Source organism: Schistocerca serialis, chromosome 1, assembly GCF_023864345.2.
Source record: "Schistocerca serialis cubense isolate TAMUIC-IGC-003099 chromosome 1, iqSchSeri2.2, whole genome shotgun sequence".
Classification (NCBI taxonomy): domain Eukaryota; kingdom Metazoa; phylum Arthropoda; class Insecta; order Orthoptera; family Acrididae; genus Schistocerca; species Schistocerca serialis.
Genome location: NC_064638.1, coordinates 1,100,308,234 through 1,100,323,928, shown reverse-complemented (window position 1 = coordinate 1,100,323,928; position 15,695 = coordinate 1,100,308,234). Strand labels below are relative to the sequence as shown.

Here is a 15,695-nt window from a genome sequence, read left to right as displayed (position 1 = left end):
AAGTTCTAAGTTCTAGGGGACTGATGACCTCAGAAGTTAAGTCCCATAGTGCTCAGAGCCATTTGAATCGTTTTGAAAGCGACGCCAAAGGTGGTGCTGAAACGCAATGCTTTCGTTCTCTGGGCAAGTAGAAGAACCTATGAGGAGATATGGAGAAACGCAGAAAAAACTAACCTTTAATGGCAATAACTGAAGAGCGTCACAGCAGTTATATCGGAAATTTCTTACTTCACTCGTCTTGGTGGGAAAGTGTGAGAGTAAAAGGAATGCTATTATCATAATTCGTAGAGGGCGTCAGAAGATACAATTCATATCAGCAAACAGCAACACGATTAGTCGGGGAACGTTAAAACACAATGCTGCCTGCCAGTTGTAGGGACAAGGAGAAGGAGAAGAAGAAGAAGACCTTTTGAGGGTGATCCAAAGTCGTGCTCATAAAGACTTACACAGAATGCCACTTAGTTTCGGAACTTCAGATTCATAGCATCCCTCGTGTGCAGAAAGCTTACGCTTGCGCTTGCGTCTCCGTCACGTGTTCTCATGTACAACTCCAAAAGATGTTCTTCGTATCCTACTTGTTTTGAGCCCAAACAGCCTTTCTCTTCAAATTCCTCCAAGAAATTTCTTGATGAACAACAAGGCATCTGTTGCTTTGAAGCGTTAATACTACGCACGCAACTATTGGTGAACAAATGTCCACATGCGCACTGTGAATCTTGATAATATCTCGTAGGGACGTCTCGGTGTAACACAACTTTCAACTTCGTAGCGCAAGTTAAATGCAAGAAATCCAGTTTCATTACGCACTGCAACATAGTTCCATGAGTGACAGATCAATGTCAGCAGTCGCACGCTGCATGACGAATAAAGCCGAAATATATAGGATAGCCAGAAAATCTGAGAAATTGTGTGTTGGAGGGTAGGCTGTACTCAGAATAATTGTTAAGAAAAAATTCGATACGTTATGCCGTTCCTGAGTTAAATAGCATTGAAGTTACCTAATCAGGCCACTGCGCGAACAAATTCAAGCGGCCCGCCAGAGATTGTGTCCACAAACGTGTTCTTCTTTTGGTATTCTAAAACCCTTCAAGAGAGAGATACAAAAACTGGACGTAGGATCGAACCCGACTAAAAGGCTGAGCAATCTCGTGCACTATTATCTGCGATTCTACGGTACGAGAACAGCTGGCGCTAACTGTATCTGGCGGGGCGCCTGAATTCGCACGCGCAACGGCCTGATTGACTGACTACAGTGCTAATAAACTCGGAAACGACACAACACTTCGATCTTTTTTCTTAACATTGACTTCTCAGCACAACCAACCCTGCAACACCATTAGAAGCTTCTCAGATTGTTGCTGACCACCCCGTGTATTTAAACAGCAACAGACAAAAGTCCTGTGACCTCAGAGGATCAGCTGCTGGTAAGAAATAAAACTCGTATGGCAGCATCTTCCCTTATTAAATTAGTCACGTAGCGTACTTATGTTGAATAAGCTTCGGGCTACTAAAGTAACAACTTTACACAATTTTTTCACAAGGAAGAAGCCAAAATAACGAGTATTATAGGATTACACGCTTCGCCCTTCACTGTTCTCTTACACATTATTGATCCTCCACAGTATTCACTTTTCGTAACGTTTCTCACGTTGATGGAATCATATTTTACAAAAGTCCAAAGTTACGCCACGTTGTGTCTCCTGTGATTTTTATTCACCATTTCTGTACCCAGAAATCGAAGGTTGCTGGTATTTCTCTGTGCGAAGGGGAGCACTGTTATGATGGAGGCGCCAATTGTTGATCGCCACAACGCAGACGGTTGTCTTTCACAGTGCCTCAGGCAATCTCTTTAGTATTTGAAAGTGTTAACACTGGTAAAATATGCAACCTAGGAAGACAAATTCATAGTTTCTGCACCCTTCAGGTTGAAAATGAAAATCAATATCGTTTTACATTGTTTCTCGCCTACTTTACTTTGTTTGATAGAGCGAAGAGCATTGCTCCATAGTGTCAGTTGTTGCTTCGTTTCTGGGTAAAACTCATGGCACCATCACGTATCCGGCAACCATTACTGTTGAAACGCGCATTCGAAGCCGATGTCGGTAACATACGCCTGTGGTGTAGTGCACGACTCGCAGGTAGCCATTCCGATTCCTGAAGCAGGAAGGAATTTTCACCATCAGTATTTTGCCGCCAAAGGGAGAAGAGGTGATGGTGTAAACATCCTGATTACTATATTTTACGCCAATGTTCTCAACTAAATTCGAAACCCCTCCGCAGTGTCACACGAAGTGAAGGTATATGACACTATGGTGATCAATCCGTTGGATTGGGACGTTGATCCCAGTGGTCCCCCTGCTGCTACTGGAGAGCAGTAGGCTATGTATCAGCACCAGGTACAACACATTCCCTTCTTTCATCATTCAGCACAAATACTACACTATACACCCAAAAGATGTAGACTGCTCTCAAAGGCAACACGGTGAGCGGAGGAAGCGGAAATTCATACCATCAGCGGCTGACCGGCCGTGACTCGGTAGCTGTGTTAGAAATTTGCTACAAAAGGAAACAGCATCGTCGCAGATTTAGTTGCAACGCCAAGATGTCGTAGCGAAATCTAGGATGAACAGCAGATGGTCTGCAATTGGTGCATGGACAAGCAGTTGACACTCAACATAAATAAATTCACTGAGGTGACAAAGATCGTGGGATATCTCCTAATATCGTATCTCTGTTGGTCCAGCATGGACAGGGGACATCGACTGGTTAAGTAATTGGCAATGTCAATGAATTTCTCCAACAGCCGTGTAACTTAAGATGCTATTTTATTTTATTTTGAAGACTAACAATTTAGGCATTTCATTGTGCCGTGTTCAGGCCCCATATGCATCTCTCAAAATAAACAATAATGCCATGCAGTGCGATATATCCCTGGATTTCGTGAATTCAAATCGTTTCATAAGTGCTTCATTCGAAGACGAGGTAGGAACTCTGAGTTGTTATCAAGTCTTCGAATGAAGCACTTTAAGACTAAAACAGTAGAATACCAAAGCACTAAAAAACGTTAATGTAGAGTAATGAAATTTCTGGAATACATTTGCCCAGATAACATATTTGAGTGATTAACATTGCAAGATCACAGGTTAATGCAAGCGCGAAATAATCCATTGTAACTGTGAAATATTGGTACATTAATAACAGATGTTACCGCCAGAATGTTGAATGCAAGCATGCAAAAGTCCATTGATTCGTAAAGGTGCCAGATGTCAGTTTGTGGAATGGACTTCCAAGCATTTTCCTTTTGGTGGATCAATCGATATAGAGACGGTTAATGCTGCTTGTGGACGACGCTGAAATTGTCGCCCTTTGATATCCTATATGTGCTCTATAGGAGACAGGTCTGGTGATGGAGTAGGCCAATGCAATATCTCAACACTTAATAGAGCATGCTGAGTTTCGCCAGCGGTATGTTGACGACCGTTATCCTGTTGAAAAATACCCCCTGGAATGTTGTTCATGGATGGCAGCACAACACCAAACTGACGTACAAATTTGCAATGATGGCGCATGGTGTCATACGAAATTACACCCCAGACTATATCTCCAGGTGTAGGTCCAGTGCTTCTAAGACGTGTACAGTTACAGCGTGTCCTGCTCGGAACTGTTAACCGACTTGTAACAGTTCGTTGTGTCACTGTGGTGCAGACTGCGGCTCAAATTTCTGCTGCAGATGCAATACGTTGCGCTAGAGTCATATGCCGAACACGATGGTCTTCCCTCTCAGTAGTGCCACGTGGCCGTCTGGAGCCTGGTGTTCCCGCGACCGCCACAATTTCCAGGAATCATGTACACTGGCTACATTACTGCCAAGTCTTTCAACATTGTTTCAGGAGAAACATACAGCTTCTCGTAGCCGTAAACACGTCCTCATTCAAACTCAGTGAGTTGCTGGGGACGTCTTTGTCGCCTTAATGGTATTCTTGACTAACATCAATTCACCTAGTGCCGTCTCAAAGGCAGCTAACGCTGACGATCGTTACAGCATGTATTAAAAGCAAACCTGATTTGTATCCTCTTAGTGGTGCTACTAGCGCCACTCTTAAGCGACTGGCGCGAAATTTGAATTCAGACGTAGAAGCACGCCTACCAACTTTTGTTTGTACCACACAATTCCTTCCTGGCGTTGCAATTTTTTTTCCATCAGTGTAGTCCATCCCCAGTAGATGTTACAATTTACTAAGGTAAGTATGCACCGAGGTGGCCAAAGAACAGTCGAACTTTATTAGTCTTCTGAAAAAATATCGTAAAGTATTCTTAGAAGATATGAGCTGTATCGTTTATGTTAGTTGTAATCATTGCCTTCCATTGGTCTGTCCTAATAGAGCGTCACTTACATATCCAGAAAGTGCTTGTGCGTTGACATAGTCCACGATTGAGGCACTCACAATGACTCAGTGGTTTGGAAGTGGCAAGTGAGACAGTGATCTCCGATTGGTGGGCTACAGATGTGGCCTGTGTAAAGCCTGGAGTGTATTGCACGCTCAGTAAAGAAACTCCGATTGAGGGACCACATGATTCTGTCTCCATTAAACCCAGAGTACCGTGAATTGTGAACTCCCAATGTCTACTGCTCAGAGAGCGGCCGGGTGGTGCGCTATAAAGCCATCAGGCAGAAGGATACCGAGAAAGCCTGGTGATGGTATCTATCCCGTGGAGGCGGGATAGTGCCAACAATAGCAGCGCTGAAAATAGCGAACGTAGTGCCACCTGGTTGTGAGGCAGCTGTTGGACGTGTGATATCCTATGGCTGTGCTGCTGGCATACTAGAAAAGCGGCAACCCGCAATACACAACCGTGTGGCTGGGGGCTGCGCCACAGGCGATAGTTGAAGCTACAGCATCTGTTTTTCCTAAGGCTGCATGGCCAGCGGCTGTGACGAAGACATATGTGACAACCTTGGATACAGCAAAATATAACTTAGAAAAAACACAAGGTTTTGATCATACCAAATTACATTCAATAAAACAAGGCAGGAAACTAATGTAAGGAGTCGTAAGCTGCATGCCACTCGATTCAGCTATCGGTAACCCACTGTTAGTTTCACATTTGTTTGTTTGGTGCACGGTGGGTGGTAGTTACCACGTAAATCCAGAGACTGTTGGGATCCTCCAATACAGAGAGATGGAGAAAGCTGACTTGCTCATCTGAGCAGAGGCTGGAAGCGAAGTTAAAAGGTTTATTTAAGTGGTAAAATGGCAATCATTCGGTGGTGCACATGTGCTTATGTCACACACTTGCAGAACAGTATATTTCAGTGCACCATTTAAGACAATTTGTGCATGTTGCGACTTAAATTCGTATACATTAGTCACGTTTTATTAACTGAGCAATGTGTTTGAACGGTGAACTTTATCATGGGAATTAACTATGGAAATACTGTGCTGTGTATTATACGTGCACTGTGATTAGATTATTTTGATATTTACAAACGAATTAAGTGATTATCACGATAGGAGGAACTTGTTACCACTCATGAGAAAGCAATTGATAGTCTTGTATGGTTTAGCTCAAACAGTGATCCCACTTTATGTACTGGGATAATGTGTGAACAGTGCAATACTGTGAAAGAAAAGTTTTCACAATATAACCGATACTATCATAACTGTGATAACTTATCTCGTATAGTAGCACCCGTTTGTTGCCCTTCATATTGAACTTTTGTACTGTGTTGAAACATTTCAGCATTTCTACGAACGACATTGTAATGGAAGAAGAAGCAACCCATGCTGAAACTTCAGGTTAACGAACTTTTCTATCACCCACCTTCCTCCATATGCTTCCAGTTGTAAGCCTACAAAGTACATCAACATGATAAGATTTGGAGCTTTGTAAGCAAACCAAGTGGCTCAAGTACAAAAGTTGGAAAAAGGTTTTTTCAAAGTTTATGCTATGTTTCCACCCTTTACATATCACTAATCAATGGTACTTTTTACTAGTCGTTTTTCTTGATATCCGTATTACTACTACAGTCGTTCTCATTTCTTTTTATATTTCAAATTTTCATTTTTCAGCAACCGTTAACATTAATGATTAATCAGTGAAACTATCTTTCGTGGATATTTCCTAGCTTTATTTTCCAGTTCGACAGATAAAACTGCATTTATTTACTGAAGGATGTAATTTAGTATCATTAAGTCAAGAGCTATGTAATCCATTATTATATAAATAATATGTAAGAATCTGTTTTGCACGCCCTAATAAAATATACTTGTCTTGAAGCTATCAAAAAACTACTGAGTGGACAACTATCTCTCATTTGAGAGGCAGTGAATTTTCTCTATACCCATCATAACATAGTTCTTGGGCTGATTCTGTTATGTGCATTGCCTGACAAAAATGGACATGGTCAGATCTCAACATAAATTCATACACATGCACACCATCGCTGGATATGTAAATGATCAGCGATGCAATTCTCTTTGACACAGAGAATGGCCACCAGAGGAGTGCATTAAAGCTGTTCATGTTTAGTGTTGTTTGAGTAGGGTGGGGTACATAAAGGGTGTGAACAGCATCAGATGTTGAGTGATGACTGTGAAGGACAAGGAGATGCTGCGTATTTGTGTGAAACGGCATTGTCTGCATTTGACAGAGTTTGAAATGGGCATCATTGTGGGTCTCCATTTGGCCAGCTGATTGAATCATACATTGTTCACATTCATGGGGCATTCGGTTGTGACAGTGGCGCAATGTTGTACTGCATGGGAACGTGAGGGCAGGAATGACGTTGTCAAGATTCCAGTCGACCACGTCTGACCACAACAAGGGAGGATTCTGCACCAAGTACGTCATAATACCTTAACATCTCCACCCGCCATCCGAGAACACGAAATGGATTCCCTGCAAATTCTGTATCATTCCGCACCATTCGTCTAAGACTAGTAGCAGTCAGGCTAGGGAGGTACGGTCCCATGTGTAGCCTGCCGGTAACACCCAACACAAACAGCTGCGTCTGCAGGGATGCTATGACTAGGAAGTATGAACTGTGAATGAACGGCGTTGCACTGTGTTCAGCAAATTGGAGTTCTGCACTACTCTGAATGACCATCGCTGGCGAGTATGAGGGTGACCTGGCCAGAGGCTCCATTCTTCCAATGTTTGGGAGAGACACAGTGGAGCTGTTTGTGACGTCATGATGTAGCCAAATATTGTATGACGTCAGGGTAACAACTCATAGTGATTTAGGTAAACCTGACGGCACAACAGAACGTCAGGGACATATTCCATCCTGATGTGTTATCTCTCATGAGATAGCATCGTGGTGCCATTTTTCAACAGGTGAAATCTCATCCACACGTGTCACATATCAGGATGACCTGTGTGTGATGTTGTATCCCTATGGCCAGCAAAGTCCCCCGATCTGTACCCAACAGAATATTTGAGGGACTAGGTCAGACGTCAACTCCATCCATGATATCAAGGATCAGTTATAACAGTTTGGACAAGCTTGCCTCAGGAGAGGTTATATAATGGCTTTATGACACTGCTACCAACCAAATCAGCGCTTGCATCCAGGCAACATCGTACTGATAAATGGCCTCGTACTGGCAAGTTCTTCATAAATATGATTCGATTGCGTAATCACTGAAACAACATCACATACCCTTTCAGCCAGTGCAGTTTCATTCGTTTTCTCGTCCCCTTGTTGGTGCTTCACATTGTTTGCCACGCAGTGGAAAAGAGTGGCGATTTAGAGAACCCCATCCTCCCTGGGACGACATATCTACTTACGCCCATAATTGGGAGAGAATTCATAGCTGCCTCTCCCTCGGAAGTGGAGGATTTCTTGTTTCTTTTAGATCCCCCCTCATAATAGATTAAATAAATGTACACGAAGATTAACACTTTTGCAGAATTTAATATGTTTCTCGTAGCGTTAAGTTGACGTAGCTTAGTTGACAGCTGAACCGCAGTACCTTGAAGCAGCTGTAGTGTGAGTTGATACGCTACCTGTTGTTAGGTGAGGATAGAGACTACGGCGGCGGACCTGTGCAGCAGCACTGGGGTAGTCTCCACCTCTTGTGGCCTGGGATCGTGGGCGCCGCGCTGGTTGCAGCCGCTCGCCAGCGATAAGGCCTATGCTGTGCTACACGGCTTGCTCGGCATGTCCTCCTTCGTGCTCGGCTCGTACTTCGTCGGCACTATCAGCACGCTAGAGAAGAGGTTCAACATCCCCAGCAGGACCACAGGTAAGCAAACAGATACACACACACACACACACACACACACACACAATGGACAACAATACCTGTTATCAAGGAAAAAAAAAGCATAGTAGGCCATGACCAAAACCCAATTAGCAGGATTATGAGAAGATGTAAGTAGTGGGGCAGTACCAGTTCAACCACAAAACCTGCTATATGCAGTTTCTCATCTCAACGTCACGGATAAGACATCAGGGGGTAGAGGAGATCTTGTTACACCTGAAGCAATTGTGTGAGGTATAGTCAAGGTCAGCTACCTCTGCTCCTTCCCTTCCCCCCCCCCCCCCCCCCCCCGCCAGCTTGTCCACCCACCCGAGACGATTAGGATTGTTATCCTCAGGGTGAGGATGTAACTCGATACCCTGCCCATACCTGTTGGGCATTTGTGTGTGTACAGTAAGGGTCAGTATGTAACCTGATACCCCACACCCCACCCACATATCTTTGGCAATAGCATGACACAAAATTGGTGGGAAAATGTAGGTCATATTCGCCCTACCCCCTTTTCCACTGAGCCAATGGTAAGACATTAAAATGGCGGAACCCCCCCACTCGCCTCCTGTATGAGCATCATGATACGAGATCTCTTCACCTTAGTGATAGCAACAAATAATAATAAATTAATATCTGAATTATTGGAAATAATTTCCGACTTTTTGTCTCTCCAGCATAGCTGCATGAGCGTAGTGAACTCTGAAGTGAAGGGGTTAGGTCCTTTTCCAAATAATACTTCATGGTTTATTGACAGAATTTTTTTCTTTTTGTTATTATCTTTTACATATATTCAGTAACAATTTTTTTTTAATTTATCGTTAGTTATAAAATAAATGCAAAGCTATTTTTCACAAAAGTTTTTTTGTACTTTGAAAAATTGTTTGTACATACATATACACCTTTTTTAATAAACCAATACTATCAGATACAGCGGAATTATCTGTACACGTTAAAATTAGCAAGGAAGAATAAGAACCAGTATACTACATTTCCCATACGATTATTACTTTATAATTGGGATTTTTATGCAATTTAATTTTATTTTATATATATAGAAGTTTCTTTGTATTATTGACTATTTGCAGTGCACAGGTAATATCCACTTGCAGCAGCAGGTAAAGAAAAACACACAAACAGCATTACACCCTAAGCGAAGAAAACGACGCACCACAAAGGAATTATCCGAAAGGGACGCAAATCGGTAGACGTAATGAACATTTGCAGGCAAACAAATGATTACAGCTTCAGAGAAATTGGATTATTTAGTCAAGAGAAAGAGCTTCACAAACTGAACATGTCAATAACGCGGTGGTCCACGTCTGGCCCTTACGCAAGCAATTGTTCTGCTTAGCATTGATTGATAGAGTTGTTGGATGTCCTGCTGATGGATATCGTGCCAATTTCTGTCCCACTGGCGTGTTAGATTGTCAAAATCCCGATCAGGTTGGAAGGCCCCGTCCATGCTCCAAACGTTCTGTATTGGGAAGGGACCTGGCGACTTTGCTGGCCGATGTAGGGTTTCGCAATTAAGAGGACAAGCAATAGAAACTCTCCCTGTGCATGGGCAGCATTGTCTTGTCGAAATATAAGCCCAGGATGGCTTGCCTCGAAGGGTAACAAAACGGGACGTAGAATACCATCGACCTACGACTGCGCTGTAAAGATGCCACGGATGACAACCAAAGGGGTTCTACTATGAAAACGAGTGACATCCCAAACCATTACTCCTGGTTGTCGGGCAGTATGGTGGGTGACAGTCAGGTTGGTTCTCCGTTGATTTCCTGGGCGTCTCCAGACACGTATTCAAGCTGGAATCTGATTGGAGAAGAATTGGCTTCAGTGATGAACCCCGCTGACGAGGCCCCGGACATTGGTGGATATCAACACGACTGTTGCCCGTCGTGCGGCCCGAAAACCAGGAGTGATGGTCTGAAGAGCCATTTCTTTTCAAAGTAGGACACATGCAGCACAGCGTTATGTCGACGATGTTCTACGCCCCTTTGGTTGGCCTCCATGGCACGCCATCCTGGGCTTCTATTTCAGCAAGAAAATGCCCACCCGCACACGACAACAGTTTCCACTGCTTTTCTTCGTGCTTTTCAAACCCTACCTTAACCAGCAAGGTAGCCGGATCTCCTCCTAATTGATAAAGTTTGGAGAAATATAGGCAGGGTCCGGGATTTTGACAACTAATGCACCAATTGGGCAGGATTTAGCAGGGTATACCTCAGGAGGACATTAAACAACTCTGACGATCAGTGCCAAACGAAAGAACTGCTTCCATAAAGGCGAGAGATGGACCAACGAGTTATTGACTTGCCCAATTTGTGAAGGTCTTTCTCTTGGATAAATCGTACAGATTTCTGAAATTGTTATCATTTGTTTGCACATGTACAATAGATCTACGGATTTCCGCCCATTCAGATAATTCCTTCGCGGTGCATCGTTTATTTGTATATACAATATCTGTGTCTGTCGGCTCTCTGTATTCTGGGGTCTCACTGGTCGCCTTGTCCGCCACATATCTCATGCTTCTGTGTTAGGCAACCTTCCGCCTGGCTGTGTGTGCTACAAACTATGTGCTGTTGCATGCTTTCACCCACTCCAGCCCCCATAGAGTAACATTCTTGTTAGCTGCTTTTCGACCGACATATTTACGTAACGTATTTACAATATTGCTTGTTTCAGAATATTGTGGAAACACCATGTACTTACTGTGATAAAATCTTCTCGGGTTGACCGCCGAGTCAATGTGTTGTTTTCCAGCAACGTTTCAGCAAGTTTCTTACTTGCCATCTTAAAAAAAATGTTTCAAATGGCTCTGAGCACTATGGGACTTAACATCTGTGGTCATCAGTCCCCTAGAACTTAGAACTACTTAAACCTAACTAACCTAAGGACATCACACACATCCATGCCCGAGGCAGGATTCGAACCTGCGACCGTAGCGGTCTCGCGGCTCCAGACTGAAGCGCCTAGAACCGCACGGCCACACCGGCCGGCCGCCATCTTCAGGCGAAGTGTCGGGTTCATGTCTCGTCCGCATCTTTATAGCCGCTGGACCATGGGCTTCTCTGCTTCCTCGGCGCCGGTCGGGCCAATCAGGCGCGAGCGTAATCGGCGCGTCGGGCTCTGAAGTTTTCTACCAATGACAGGGTTCATGTCCATTTACAGAGACACTCAGTCATCTGCATCTACATCTACATACATACTCCGCAATCCAACATACGGTGCGTGGCGGAGGGTACCTCGTACCACAACTAGCATCTTCTCTCCCTGTTCTACTCCCAAACAGAACGAGGGAAAAATGACTGCCTATATGCCTCTGTACGACCCCTAATCTCTCTTATCTTATCTTTGTGGTCTTTCCGCGAAATATAAGTTGGCGGCAGTAAAATTGCACTGCAGTCAGCCTCAAATGCTGGTTCTCTAAATTTCCTGAGTAGCGATTCACGAAAAGAACGCCTCCTTTCCTCCAGAGACTCCCACCCGAGTTCCTAAAGCATTTCCGTAACATTCGCGTGATGATCAAACCAACAAATCTAGCAGCCCGCCTCTGAATTGCTTCTATGTCCTCCCTCAATCTGGCCTGATAGGGATCCCAAACGCTCGAGCAGTACTCAAGAATAGGTCGTATTAGTGTTTTATAAGCGGTCCCCTTTACAGATGAACCACATCTTCCCAAAATTCTACCAATGAACCAAAGACGACTATCCGCCTTCCCCACAACTGCCATTACATGCTTGTCCCACTTCGTATCGCTCTGCAATGTTACGCCCCAATATTTAATCGACGTGACTGTGTCAAGCGCTACACTACTAATGGAGTATTCAAACATTACGGGATTCTTTTTCATATTCATCTGCATTAATTTACATTTATCTATATTTAGAGTTAGCTGCCATTCTTTACAACAATCACAAATCCTGTCCAAGTCATCTTGTATCCTCCTACAATCACAGCAAACAGCAGCACATTGTTATCCACCCTATCCAAAAGATCATTTATGTAGGTAGAAAACAACAGCGGACCTACCACACTTCCCTGGGGCACCTCCGAAGAAAACTCACCATCGAGGACAACGTACTGGGTTCTATTACTTAAGAAGTCTTCGAGCTACTCATATATTTGGGAGCCAATCCCATATGCTCGTACCTTAGTTAGGAGTCTGCAGTGGGGCACCGAGTCAAACGCTTTCCGGAAGTCAAGGAATACGGCATCCGTCGGATACCTTCATACATGATTCGCAAGATATCATGTGAAAAAAGGGCGAGTTGCGTTTCGCAGGAGCGATGCCTTCTAAAGCGGTGCTGATGCATGGACAGTAACTTTTCTGTCTCAAGGAAATTCATTATATTCGAACTGAGAACATGTTCGAGAATCCTGCAACAAACCGATGTTAAGGATATCGGTCTGTAATTTTGAAGATCCTTCCTTCTATCCTTCTTATATACAGGCGTCAACTGCGCTTTTTTCCAGTCGCTCGGGACTTTACGTTGGGCAAGAGATTCGTGATAAATGCAAGCTAAGTACGGAGGCAATGCAGTAGAGTAGTCTCACCTATGCCTTTGGCTCGTACAACAAAGATGTAAAGTCATCCGCCCTAGCACCCAGACTGCAGTATTGCATCACTTTGCATCACTTTGAGAAAAAATGTTACACTAACATACAGTTTTAAAACAGTCACTATCTCGAGGCTAGAGAAAGCTCCCTTCCCCAAACAGCGAAAATCGGCTGTGGCGTCTGCAATAGCCAAGAGGACAAACCCGTACGTTACTCGCCAGAAGCCACGAGATGGCTGCGGACGGAGGAGGCTGAGCGCTCGGGCTGCCGGCAGGTCTGATTTACGGCGCGTCCGAGATGGCGTCGACGGTGTCGGTGCTGGCGCTGAGCTACCTGGGCAGCCGCGGGCACCGGCCGCGCTGGGTGGCGGCCGGCACGCTGCTGGTGGCGCTCTCCTGCCTGCTGCGGCTGCTGCCGCACGCGCTCTACGGGCCCGGACACGACGCGCTGCGGCTCACCGTGGAGCACGGCTCGCCCGACGTCGTCGCCACCGCGCTGCACTCCGGAGGGGGCACCACCGCCGGTGAGTCGCCGCGCCCAGCTGTCGCGCTGGCAGGCCCGTGCTCACACCATTCGTACAGAACCAAGATCCACTACAGGATTACACAGTCAACTGGTTGCGCAGAACTGGTAGGTACATTGACCCACGTTTCGACACCTACTGGGGGAGTCTTCATCAGAATGAAATTTCGCTAAATGGTAAAATAACATTGCTAAAAAGCAATGGTCAGATTTTAGAACAGCTATGCTTAAGTCAGCCAGCGGCCTTGCCGCAGTGCTAACACCGGTTCCCGTCAGATCACCGAAGTTGAGTGCTGTCGGGCTGAGCTAGCACTTGGATAGGTTACCGTCCGGTCTGCAGAGCGCTGTTGGCAATCGGGGTGCACTCAGCCCTTGTGAGGCAAACTGAGCAGCTAGTTGACTGAGCAGTAGCGGCTCCCGTCACGAAAACTGACAACGGCCGGGAGAACAGTGTGCTGACCACATGGCCCTCCGTATCTCCATCCAGTGATGCCCCTGGGCTGTAAGGATGACACGGAGGCCGGTCGGTACCGTTGGGCCTTCCAAGGCCTGTTCGGACGGAGATATGCTCAAGTCAAAAGTGAAATAAAACGTTATAGCCTTTCCCACGTCTGCCTAGCTGGGAACATCAGCTGCTCTAAATAATGAACGTTGCTTTTTAGCAATGTAATTTTACCATTTATCAAAATTTCATTCTGATGAAGACACTCCTAACAGGTGTCGAAACCTAGGTCAATGTACCTATCAATTATGTGCAACTGGTTGGCTGTACAGACCTATGTTGAAACTACACTCATGCCCATAATTAAGGATAATGCAGATACATGGTGAAACAACGCTCTGGTGGGCGGTTTGCGGGTTTAAATCACCTCAGGGTATGACAATGCGGTGCATTTGAACTGCGGTCTTTGCACATTGGCGCTGGCAGCAGTCCACATTCGCAGAGATCTGTTGGTGCATGTCAGAGTACGGTGCAGACGTTTTCAGACGTGCTAATGGTGACTGTGTGTTGAAAATGGCTCAAAGAACACATATTGATGACGTTATGAGGGGTAGAACACTAGGGCGACTGGAAGCTGGTCAAACACAGCAGGTCGTAGCACGGGCCCTCCGTGTGCCACAAAGTGTGATCTCACGATTATGGCAACGATACCAGCAGGTATAAAAAGTGTCCAGGCCTACAGTACGGGACGTCCACAGTGCACAACACCACAAGAACACCGATATCCCACCATCAGTACCCGCAGACGGCCACGGAGTACTGCAGGTAGCCTTGTTCGGGACCTTACCGCAGCCACTGGAACAATTGTCTCCAGACACACAGTCTACAGATGACTGAACAGACGTGGCTTATTCGCCCGGAGACCTACAAGGTGCATTCCACTGACCCCTGGTCACAGCAGAGCCCGTAAAGCTTGGTGTCAAGAACACGGTACATGCTCATTGGAAAAGTGGTCCCAGGTTATGTTCTCGGACGAGTCCAGATATAAGTGATTCTCGCCGGGTTTTCATCTGGCGTGAACCAGGAACCAGATACCAACCCCTTAGTGTGCTTGAAAGGGACCTGTATGGTGGTCGTGGTTTGATGGTGTGGGGTGGGACTATGATTGGTGCACATACACCCCTGCATTTCTTTGACAGAGGAACTGTAACAGGTCAAGTGTATCGGGACGTCATTTCGCACCAGTATGTCCGCCTTTTCATGAGTGCAGTGGGTCCCACCTTCCTCCTGATGGATGATAACGTAGGGCCCCACCGAGCTGCCATCATGGAGTAGTACCTTGAAACAGAAGATGTCAGGCGAGTGGAGTGGCCTGCCTGTTCTCCATACCTAAATCCCATCTAGCACGTCTGGGATGCTCTCGGTCGGCGTATCGCTGCACGTCTTCAAATCCCTACGACATTTCAGGACCTCCGACAGGCACTGGTGCAAGAATGGGTGGCTATACCCTAGCAGCTGCTCGATCATATCATCCAGAGTATGCCAACCCGTTGTGCGGCCTGTGTACGTGTGCATGGTTATCATATTCCATATTGACGTCGGGGTACATGCGCAAGGAACAGTGGCGTTTTGTAGCACATGTGTTTCACCAATACCGTGGTCTTAACAGATCTGTGTCGTGTGTGTTCCATATGTGCCTATACTATTAGCGCCAGTTTTGTATAGTGCCACGTTTTGTGGCACCACATTCTGCAATTATCCTTAATTTATGAGCATGAGTGTAATATACGAGTGCTGAGTAACAGCCATGTTGAAAACTGTAATAATCAAAATCTTTTATGTTCAAACCTCAATTCACAAGCATTGAATGTGATACACTGCAGTATAGCAATGTTATACATACATTTTCA

The 15,695-nt window shown here is 45.3% G+C and overlaps 1 protein-coding gene across 4 annotated transcripts in view; it reads left to right on the top strand.

The window, feature by feature from the left end:
• Positions 1–15,695, top strand: part of LOC126416393 (solute carrier organic anion transporter family member 74D-like) — a 183,287-nt gene that overhangs the window by 94,809 nt on the left and 72,783 nt on the right. For all 4 annotated transcript variants that reach the window (XM_050084084.1, XM_050084092.1, XM_050084101.1 and 1 more), the window contains exons 3-4: positions 8,021–8,249; positions 13,096–13,344. In XM_050084084.1, coding sequence (XP_049940041.1) covers positions 8,021–8,249; positions 13,096–13,344 — 478 coding nt within the window. The remainder of the gene's footprint in view (positions 1–8,020; positions 8,250–13,095; positions 13,345–15,695) is intronic.